Genomic DNA, 12,265 nt, shown 5'->3' on the forward strand with positions numbered 1-12,265 from the left:
AAAAATCAAAAGTAATGATTGATGTTTATTAATATAGTAGTAAGTTAGTTGTGTGGTTTATTCATTGGTCTGGATAAATTCGAGTCAAATTTTGTGAAATGTACAATATTTGACATTACTAAGAAACATATTTTAACATACATTCTCGGGGGGGCTTTGATTATTCAAGTCATATTTTGATAAATATCAGAATAGGACGAAACGTAAATTTTTTACCTGTATTTTGACACTAATTTCATATTGAAAGAGACCTAAAATTGAGACAATTTATCAAAAAAACATATAAAAAGGTCTAAGAAGTGAAAAATTGAGGAAGTTCAAATTTTTATTTCAGTTTATTAATCAGTTTCATTTGTTTCTAAGTATCGTAATATCTTTTGGCTTGGTTTTACTTCAGTTTATGATTGTTCAATTTATTTTTCAGTTGCTTTAACATAGTCTTCCATTAAATTATCAATATATTACAAATAAGGCTTTTACTGTTAATTTGAAACAATTTTCCCAATCAATTATACCTGTTTTGAGAACAAATTCAGGTTTGATTTGTTTTTTTACTTTAATTCAATGGCTATTAAGATACGTTGAATCACTATCTGTACATCCCTTGTGAGGGTGAGTCGCTTAATACTTTCTAGATCTTTTCTGTGGGGTGGATCAATCCCCATTATCTCTCTACTCTTTTTCAATAGTCTTTTATTTCCATCACTTGATTCCCATTCTACTCAGGTCCCCATCTACTTCTTGTAACCACTTCGATCTCCACATTTCTTTTATTTTCCCTCCTGGATTCCAATCTAGCGTTTTGGAATCTATCGGGTCTTCGCCTGCTCGACACAAATGCTCTATGTCTTAACTTTCAAGCTCCTCATAATTCACACGTAGTCTATGTTTATTTTCATCAATATTGATTGGTGCTAATATTTTTTTATAACCTTTTTTTCCGCTTCTCTTTTCGTCATTTCCATCTGCGCTATCCATTAGAATCGGTATTATCATTGTTTCGATGTGTTTAACATCTTTTTATTTACTTGGTATGCTTTATTAGTTGCTAATTCTTCTTTTTGTAATTAGGACTCTGTCGTGTGTGTGTTTGCTATTATTTGACCTACTTCATTAGGAAATCTTCAGTTTTTTCTTTGTTCATCAGCACACTAGCTTTTGATTCTTTTATAGTCATTTTATTCAGTCGTTAAGTTTCGTTTCTATTCCTTGGTCTCTCGGAGTCTTCCTCATATTTTTCTTATTGATTGAATCAAATGCTTGTTAAAATATATACAAACATGTCAATATCGATCTGGTTTTTGATTAATATATATACTCAATATTGAAATAACGGTTTTTAATCGAAATATACCAACCAACATAAACAGAATTTGGGTTTGTTATTTTCATGAAGTTTGATGAAGTATATTTAACATTTAAGTTGGCCAGACATCAGTAACATTTCATATAATTGTATGGGAAATAACATCGTGCATACAATACCAAACATTCATCACAAAACAATCAGATTTCGACGTTAAAATGAAGTGAAAATATGTATGTATCGTATTTAAATCAACATTATATGTAAATTTTGTAACAACTACTATGAAGAATGAAAATTTTGGAATTCGGAATTATATCCGTTATTTAACAATTTTTTGATACAATTATAAAAAATCCTTGTGTGCCCAACTTACTGCGATCAGTGTATCGATGGGCAGTTTACAACGGCTGTCGGCCATATTTGAAAAAAGGATCATGGCTTCGGGGAAAAATAATTATAATAAAAAAACCCCGAGAAACACGTGGAAATTATTTCAGAATTTTAGATCCACCACTTTAGGGCGTATTTGTAAATATAAAATTGAAGAAGCCGATTTTTATGAACAAGATGAAAGAGCTTGTGTATGCTAGAGGGCGTTATTCCATATATTTCAGATAATGTGATTTCTCTTGTCAAGTTTAAATAGGAGCATAAAAGTTGGAGTGAATCTTTTAGAAACAAACATTAAAATAGCGTCGATATCTTTTTTCTGTTCCAAGATATCTTAATAAATGTTTAAACGGCGAGAATTCACCCAAACGGAATTTATTTTGAATCGAAAGTTCTGACATTGGACTACCTTCAGTAATATAAACAGTTCTCATAATAACCCCTAGATGGTAATATCTTCTTCTTCTTCCTGCTGTGTATAGGCATCATTGCCTGTTTTTCTTCACGTCATTGCCTCGGCTCAGTCACCTGGGAGGTTGTCACTCCATCTTTTCCTAGGTCTTCCAATGCTTCTTTCTATCCAGTACCCAGTCATTGATATTATCTATCCCGTATGTTCGTCTTATGTTTTCACTCCTTTCTCTATCCATTAGTGTTCTTCCCGCTATTCTTCGAACTATTTTCATTTCTGTAGTCTCCAATATCCGTTTCGTTTTAGAGGTCTCAGGTCGGGTCTCTGCTGCATAGGTTAATATAGGTCTGATTGCGGTCTTGTATATGCGGGCTTTTGCTTCACTTCGAATGTATTTATTTCGCCAGATTGTGTCATTTAGGTATGCTGCTGCTCTTGAGGCTCTTGTAGCTTGGTTTCTTACTTCCGTCTCCACGTCTCCGTGTCCAGATATTTCGATTCCCAGATATTTAAATTTCATTTCCTGGTGTATTATTTTGTTATCCACCAAAGGCTTACATCTGATCGGTGTCTTGGAAGTAACCATTGATTCTGTCTTTGCCGCTGATATTATCATATTGAATTTTTTTGCTGTTTTGTTAAATTGGTACAGTAGCCTTTGCAGATCGTCCTCGTTCTCCGCCAACAGTACCGCATCGTCTGCATAGCACAGGATTTTGACTTCTTTATTTCCCATTTTGTATCCTCTTAGTTTGCGTACTTGTTTTATGATTTCATCCATCACTATGTTAAATAGGAGCGGACTGAGAGAGTCCCCTTGCCTAATGCCCCTATTTGCAGGTATCTGTTCAGTTAGGTCATCATTTATTTTTGATTGGATTGTATTTTTTGAGTATATATTTTCGATTATTTTAATGACATTATATGGTATCTGTCTATCATAAAGAAGGTGTATTATGTCTTTTAATTGTATTCGATCGAAGGCCTTCTGCAAGTCAATGAAACACATGAAGGCTGGTCGATTATATTCGATCGATTTTTCCGTTATTTGTCTTATGACAAATATTGCGTCCGTGCAGGATCTTCCCGATCTGAAACCCTGTTGTTCATCTGCTAGTGAGATACATTCATTTATTTTATTTGTTATTATCTTTGTGGTTAATTTCAGCGTTGTGCATAGTAGATTTATTCCTCTATAGTTCTCGGGCATAGATGGTAATATCTAAATGTAAAACTAATATCACTAACAATGAGGACAAATAACTAACTACGTAAGCAAAGGCGTTCTGGATGTTTAAAATGTCGCCGAGTAGTGTATAGGACAGCAATTTCAATTTTTGCATTAAAATACTTCGTATTGTCTGTCGTATTCATATCATATCATATCTTGTCGTGGGTCTATTAGTGTAAACGAGATCTTTCATTCGGTCCCACTAATAAAAATCTAAACAAATTAGGTCTGAATATATGGGTGACCAAATAAATAAACTTCCACGTCCCATCCACCTTTCAGGGTAAATTCGAGTTAAAAAATGCCGAACACATATGGAATAATGTGCCTGGCAACCAACATGTCTCCATGACTAATCTACTCTATATTTTTGGATCTTATTATTTTGCCAAGTTCTGGGTCTCCAAATATATTCCTTATTCCATTATTTGTTCTCCTCAGCCATACATATCCCTCCTTTTTACCGCATAGTATCCTTCTAAGTATTTTTTTTCTCATATATCTAACTTTCTCTGTGTTGTTAAGAATCCACGTTTCGCTTCCGTAGCAGTTTTATTATTGTTTTGTGTAGATCTAGCTTCGCCTTACTTATTATCTCGTACAGCGCTCCCAATTGTTTACTTCCCTCGTCATGCTTGCTTCCAGATTTTCTTCCTTGTCGACGTCGTCCTTGATAACCACCCTAAAATGCAAATAACTTTGAACTCATTCCAAGCTCATTTCGTTCAGTTGTATTGACAAACTTCTCATTGCTCTTTTCTTTTGTGGTGTTGTCATTATCATGAACAACGATTTATCTTCATCGACTGCCATTTTTATGAAGGTTCTGCAGGTTTTCTTAAGCCCCGTTCTGTTCAAACCGATTTCACGTTCTATCCATTCTAATACTCCATTGAACAACGTACTGATAAAGAATCTCCCTGTTTTAGTCCTGTGTTAATCAGGTAACATGTTGATATTCTTTGATTTGCCTCTACCTTCGTTTTTATATGTTCGTAAAACTTTTTTGGAATTCTAAGATCGTTCATAATGCTGTACAAACGGTTTCTGTTCACAGTATCGTAAACTTTTTGGAAATTCAAATAAATTGGCAGATCGTATTCATACATACATGTGTTTGCCTCAGAGTTAATATGTGATCTGAGACTGCATTTCCTCCATATACTCTCAAACTTTTAACTATGGCCTTAGTCAAAATTTTGTAGGTTTTATATACCTAGTAGTTGCTTCTTCAATCATTCCTTTTCCTTTCTTGTGTATTGCCATTTTCCACGTTTCTGGTATTGTCTCTTGTTTCTATATACTGCTTATTAAATGATATATTCTGGTCTTCAGTGCAGCTCCAGCATACTTGATTAATTCTGCCTCTCTATTTCTTCCTCTTTTTTAGCCCCTGAATTATTTCTAGTATTTCCTCCTTTGTTGGTGGAAATATATTTTCGATCTTATTCCAATCTTGGATTTTGAGCTCCTCTCATTGCCCAGCTTCGTTTTCTGCGTTTAATGTTTCGTTGAAATGCTCTTCCCATCTTTATATCATTTCTATCTCATCTTTTATCATTTCTCCTCCTTATTTTTTGTATGGAAAACTTTCTTCAATGCGTTTAATTCTGCTCTCCATTTCTTAGCGTTTCTTTGCTCTGCACGTCTTCTTCGTTGTTTTTCTTTGCTCTTCATACATTGTTTTTATTATTATTTGTACCGGCCTGTAACATTTCCTGTTTGGCTCGTTTTCTCTTCTCTGCTTCATTATTTTACTCGCCCCCTTCTTTATGGTTTTCTCTAAATGTTTCCATTTTTCATTAATATTATAGCTCTGATGTTCTGCTCTGTTGATCTTCTTCGTATTTTTTCTTTGTTGTTCTATAATCTATGAGCTTTCCTACCTATAGTTTTCTTCTCCATCCGATCCTTTGATTTTTCTTTTCTTGTTTACTATTAAGTGCTATTTGTGCGGTTATTAAAAAATTGTCGTTGTCCGCATCTGCTTCTCTGTATGTTCTTACTCACAATTCGTTTTCTAATAAGTTTAAATAGCTTTTCACCTCAACTACCCGCTTTGAATTCCACACCAATAATTAACAGACCAACGACCTGATGTTGGATCTCCCGCATCCAACGGAGATTCGTTTCGGACCAGCAGGTAGTCCATTTGGAATATTGTATGGTTTATTGTGATGTTTGCAAACTCTTTCGTCTTCATGTTGAATTGAAAGGAGGTGAACCATTCTATTCTATGAAAATTAGGCACCTTTTGAGCGTTTTCGAGCAGAAAGTTAAATATTCGTGCATTGGTAAAGCGGTTCTAGCCAAACAAAGACGTGTGTGATTCAAGCACACAAAATAGTGCCACCAGCCTTCCATTTGGGCATTTAAACATTAAAATACTCTCACAATTTGTAATAGACACTGTTATAAGTTTTTTTAAACACTATTTATATAATTAAAAAAAAATTATAAAGAATGGAATATAATTTTTGCTGAACGGAGAATTTTCAATGCGATATTGTCTTTAGTTAGGAATGGCAATACCAGAACAAGGTAAACGTTACACAAATTAAATTACCCACAGTTTCCTAAGATAACACATTCTCCAAGATGGGAGAGTTTATATGAAGCCAAGTTAAATAATAATCGAAATCAATAAACCTTCGATCACAAGAGAGCGTCAAGTTTTGCCAGAACACATCAGAATTGGATTAAATAAATTTTCCTTTGATGGAAATAGACCCTATAGCGCTCCGAAGTATCATTATTCACTTGAAAAGGTTCCAAAATTCGTGGAATATGTGATAAATATTAATTGGGGGGTATAAAATTGGTTTATTTGAGGAAAGCAATGTGCAATATTGGTTCTAATCATTTCCCAACCATGTTATAATATATACATTCCCATTAGATATCGAATTTAGCAATGATATCAATTCTACATTCTACTACACCACTTCACTATTCACTAAAATATTAAAGGTTCATATCTCGTATTAATAGTTCATAAAAGTGTTGATGATGAACTTTAAGTTGCTGGAAATTGTGGAAACTGGAAAATCAACATAAAATTAAATAAAAGGAGATGACTATCAAACCGAAGAAATTAAAAACAATCACATAAATTCATGATTAAAGGTCCAGATGATGTGTGTAGGGAAACGAAAGGCTTGTAACATGAAAACTACTATATCTTGAGACCCATTGATTCAATCGTTACCAAATAAAGATGGATGGATGCTGTAACTCTTCCTCTACCAAATCAAGTAAAAATAATACCATAAACTATTGGTCATTATTTTACAATCAATTATTTTCTAGAAGAAGAGCGGTCTTACAATTTACCTCGTGCTTGGTGCAAGTTGTAACGTTTACCGGGGCGTAGTAGTAACGACAAAAAAAAAACAACAATACCTATAATAAAAAACAAAAAATAGAAGAGACTAGGATAAAATATCAAGAAAAATATATGAGGATCAACGAAAATAACTCAATAGACAAAAAAGAGGTTAATGAAACGTGTAAAGAAATAAGAACAAAATCTCAAGAACGGCAGAAGTGACACTAAACAGGGAGAAAGGAAAAAAGAAAGATGAAGAATAGTATGACTAAGAATGTGAGGAGTCAAGAGAACAGAAAAAAAAACAGAGCGAGTACAAAAACGATGAACAAAGTAGGGACGAATATGGAAGGAATAGAAATAGAGCAAAATGCAATTTATAAAAGAAAAAAGAATAATGGAAATACAAGTAAATATACAAGAGGGGTAAAAGCGAAAGATGTCAGAATAGAACATCACCCACAAGAGATAGGAATTATAAGAAGAAAATATTATAGAGAAAGACTAAACGAGAAAGAAAAAATCAAAGATAATAAAGAAATAACGGTGTCAGAGGAAGAAGAGGACGAGGTAAAATGTAAAAAAATGGGGTGCAAGACGAAATAAGATGATAAATCTCCAAGAGAAACAAAATAAGATCCCAGACGAGTGGAGCACAGGCATAATCACACCAATATTTGTGAAAGGAAAAAAAGAGATATGTGAGAATTATAGAGCCATGACCGCGCTAAATATTGCCTACAAAATATTAGCAAATTTAATAAGCAAAAGATTGACAGAACTAGCAAAGAAAGAAATAGGAGATTATCGAAACGGCTCTAGACCAGGAAGATCAACTATCGACGCAATCCACACTTCAGACCAAATAATAGAAAAGACAGTGGAATCTGAAAGAGAAATACATATAGTTTTTATTGACTTTAGAAGTGCTTTAGGTTCAATAAAAAGATACAAAATAATAGAAGAGCTACAAAGTCAAGGAATTCCAAGAAAATTGATAGAAATAATATTAAATGAGAGTGACATTAAAGTAAGATTCCAAGGTACAACATCAGAAAAGATACACACAAATGAAGGCGTCAAACAGGAAGACCCAATCTCACAGGCGCAATACAGATAGTAGCATTTGCAGATGATGTAAATATCATATCAAATGAATAGAGGGAATTAATAAGAGCGATCAAGAAGAAGCAAGAAATTACGGACTGGAAATAAATGCAGAAAAAAGAGAGTGCAAACCAACTGAAAACTAACAAATACAATTTTTAAACAGTATCGACCTATCTAGGAATAACGTTGGGACAAACAACCAGAGACAGGATAGAGAAAAGGATACAAAAAGGCTATCAAGCCTATGGAAGAAACAAAAACTTATAAAAAAACAGAACATGATCTAAAAAATGTACAATACAAATACACTAATAAGACTAGTAATCACGTATGCGATGGAAACAAGAGTAATCAATAAAAAGGGAAGAAGAAGAACTTGAAAGAACCGAGAGAAAGATAATGAGAACTATAACAGGTCCAATTATAGCACAATGGACCCCATCGAGGCCAAGGAGAAAAGGCAGGCCGAGAAAGACTTGGAGAAACGAAATAGAGGAGGACTTAATATAGAGAACGGGAGGGCAGAATGCCGGAACCGAAGGCAAATGATATAAAGAAAACAAAAATAGGAAACGAGGAGTAATCCACCTCAAAAAAGGATCTTAAAGCGCTATAAGCAATTGTTATAAAATCCAAAGGATTGAAAAGCTTGATGATGATTATGATGATATTTAAGATATGCTTCGTAATTATCTCTTTTTGAGATCTATCCATCCAAGTATTGCACTCACAACAGAATCAACATTTGGTTGGTTTCATTATAATTACATTGGGTCTTCATCTGAACTACAATTAATACAAATAAAAGATATATAGTGTCTCTAGTAACACATTCCACATGTGCCCACATCTTACAAATGACACACTCGACCCAATCTTCTTCGTTTGAATCTGTGTAAGCTTCACCACATACCAGACAAATACCACTCTTCTGATTCAGATTCTGAATCTGATCATAAAATATATTTTCTTCCTGTCTCTATTGAACGATTTTTTTGAGGTTGCATTGATCATTGGCATAATGGGTGCTTGTAGCACTAAGGGAATCTAATGAGAAGACCCTCATGACCTTGAATCAACCTTATAATTACCATACTCAAACAGGAGCTGCTATAAAATTCACGTTGTATGCTGACCTTCGTCAAAATTAGGTAGCAACACCTTAATTTTGCTGGTTGATCCAGGAGGAGATATTACTGCTCTTAAGCGACAAGAAGGCTGTAAGAGAACGTCGGTGGCCGAAGACTACGAGGATGACAAACAAAATGAATTCAAGATTTCTTAATAATATTTAACAAACATTATGCTTTAAATTCAAACTATAGGTACTATAGAATAAACTTAAAACATTAGAATCTGTTCAAAGTGTGATTTTTTTATATAGAAAGTATAGTCCACTATTGATTTTTCCTGGTGAATAATAACCATATTTATACATTCGTTGTAGAATAATGTCGATAGCCATGAAAAGCCGAATATTCTTTGATTTCATCCCAACGTTCAGAAAGCTCTTTGAGACCTTGGTAAAATCATTCTTTCTGCTTAGATGCTAAATATTGTCGCTCTGCATTTACAACATCTCCTATGGATTCAAAATTTTCCCAACGCCAGAATATAGATCTGAATAAATAGCAATTTGACGATACATAAGATTTGAATTACACTGAACTTTCATAACTCCACTAGAAACAGAGCAAGACTTTCGCTCGAATCGATCTATCATTCCAACGGGTTCCGGTAATTATCTCTGAATAAAATTCATTTTTAATCGGAAGTAACAGTGCGTCTAATAAACCGATTATCTTTCGGCAGCTAAAGCAGCTGTTTACTACATACCTGTACTCAATGTTTTGCTTGATTTAACATGACGATGGAAGGTAGTTTTAGAAGGTCCAATATCCCACGCAGATAGACGATCCGATTGCGAATGATCTTCCAACAAGTTACGTTAGGATTAGAATTCGACTTACAAAATTTATTTCGTTTTTAAATGGTCTTGGACTAAACAATCAACATTTCTATGATCAGCGAAACATTTTATTAAGGCTTCTGTGAATCTAGGCCACTCTGTTAACACTACCTGCTAATATTTCTGCTTTTTTCTTGGACTGATTGAAATACTTGCATCATTAAATTAACGGTAATCATTAATTAGGTCTAAGGCATATTTAAAGTTGAATTTATTATTTTTAAGGAATTGGTGGGTTGTTTATCAGTATTCCGTTTAGTGTTGGTATTATTTTCGTTACTAATTTCTGTATTTGAAATTATGTTAATTATTTCATGAATATCGCTCATAACAGAATTTAACTGTCTTCACCAAAATCCTTATAAAAAGGAATAGGCAATAACAGATTGTTCGTCAACTCTCCTGGTGCTTTTCCATGATTCCCTGCTCCTGTTGCCACTAGCTCGAGAGTTTATAAGTTCGTAATAGGCACTAAAGGTTTAGAAACTCCAATTTCATTTTCGATATAATGCGAAACTGTTCACATCCGAATCCCGTGCGTATCCTACTGACTGCGCCAATCAAGTATTGAAGCTTCTTGTTCCCACAGAGTGATCACATTTATTATATGTCGTTAGCTGTTATTTCGTACGTAACTAGCGTTAAGTCTCAACTATTTAAACGATTAAAACTCATTAACTGTGTCTTTCTGACACAACTTTTGTTTCAAAGACTATTATAATCGGTTTCTCTCGAACATTTTGTTTGTTATTTCGTGTATTCATGGTAATCGTTGTGTATCGTATAACAAAGACAATTTATTTCGTTTTGTCGGTAGACCGACTGTTCAGCTTGCACTCCAATTAAACTACACACAATCCGGCTCAAAACTAGACTATAACAACGTACATTATTCGATGAAATATTGTAAATTAGTTTGCAAATCTACAAAACCCTTTTGTGTTCAATTACCGTATAGAATATCCAATAGCCGAACGGCACAATGAGTTTTCTTTAGTCCGTACTGAATAATTTAGAGATTTAAACTCATAACTGATGCATAGAAGGTCTTCCGATTCGAAATATTCTGAGCCTGTGCTGGTATACGTAACCAATAATATTGAATAAGTAATTTTTATGTTTGTTTATAATCTATTTCAGGTCCCACCTATCGACTACCTTCGTCAGGTGACCTTGGACTTGGGGGGAGCTACAGGAACATCTGCCGAAAGCCTTCCTGGTAATACATCAGTGAAAAGATCATCTGTTTCGACTTTGATCAAACGTTTCAACGAGGTAAGTGAGAAGTATGGAAACATAGAAACTGATTTTAATGTGAAAAATATTTCAAAATTTCAATTAACAGAAATTTTCGCATGGATGTACGTGGGTAGTTCAAATATTAACCGGAATTATGCTACGGAAATTTTCGTTATTGAGTTATAGATTTCCCGAAGCGTTCTCCTACTAGTTATCAATTATTTTTCCATGTAGAGATCTCACTTTTTCTCTTAATCAAAAAAGAAATCGGGAATAGCTATTTAAAAGTCCAAGAAGTGATTTATTACGGTACGAGATAGATGTTTACGGACGAGGCGACGAAGGAGCCGAGTCAAGGATATCTAATCGATTAATTTCATTTTATTAAAATATGAAATGTCACAAGGATAATCTTGTAAACAAAAGGCGGACAAATATTTTCCGAAAGAATGGCTGAGAATTCAAATAAAATTGCATTATGGTTTAAATACTAGATGGTTAAATCAATGATTATGGTGAATGAAAATGTCAACATTTCCCGTTATTTTGAGTTAATAGCTTTTGAAAAAAAAGTGTAGACTACCATCCAAACCAGTCGGGTGCTAACAATAGAAAAAGTTGAAACATTTATTAGGGACGCCCTAGACAAAGACTATTAACTATTAACATTTGAAATTTGAAACTAGACGATGTAGAGGATACTGGTTCTCACACAAAAACACATGTTCGACGAGTTTTTACAGTAAATAACAGGACTGAAAAAATTAAGATAGAAAGAGGCGTTAGGCAAGGCGATACTATTTATTACTGTTATGGAACATGCTTTTTAAACACTACAGTGGGAACATAAAGGTATCAACATAGATGGGGAAAGGCTACATCACCTAAGGTTTGCAGATGACATTGTCCTCATAACTGATGAATTGGGCGAGGCAAAAAACATGATACAAGATTTGCAAATGGCAACAAGGAAAGTTGGTCTAAAAATAAACTTCAATAAAACCGAGATGATGACTAATTTGGTTCCTAGCTAGCCACTAAATGTGGACAACAAAGATATTCAGATGGTGGAGAGTTATATATATCTGGGACATGAGATAAAAATTACAACGGAACTGTCTCGAAGAACGACACTAGGATGGGCTTCGTTTGGTAAATTGCGAGATGTGTTCAAAGGAGATGTACCAATCGGCCTTAAGAGAAAAGCCTTTAACCAATGCGTCCTACCAGTCCTGACAGATCAATACTTAAATTGCAAAATACACAGCGTAAAATGG

At 34.1% G+C, this 12,265-nt stretch overlaps 1 protein-coding gene across 2 annotated transcripts in view; it reads left to right on the plus strand.

Annotated features, from left to right (window-relative positions):
* Window positions 1-12,265, plus strand: part of LOC130898121 (1-phosphatidylinositol 4,5-bisphosphate phosphodiesterase epsilon-1-like) — a 326,140-nt gene that overhangs the window by 183,187 nt on the left and 130,688 nt on the right. For both annotated transcript variants that reach the window (XM_057807182.1, XM_057807181.1), the window contains exon 6: window positions 10,890-11,024. In XM_057807182.1, coding sequence (XP_057663165.1) covers window positions 10,890-11,024 — 135 coding nt within the window. The remainder of the gene's footprint in view (window positions 1-10,889; window positions 11,025-12,265) is intronic.

The sequence above is a fragment of the Diorhabda carinulata genome, chromosome 9, assembly GCF_026250575.1.
Source record: "Diorhabda carinulata isolate Delta chromosome 9, icDioCari1.1, whole genome shotgun sequence".
Taxonomy (NCBI): domain Eukaryota; kingdom Metazoa; phylum Arthropoda; class Insecta; order Coleoptera; family Chrysomelidae; genus Diorhabda; species Diorhabda carinulata.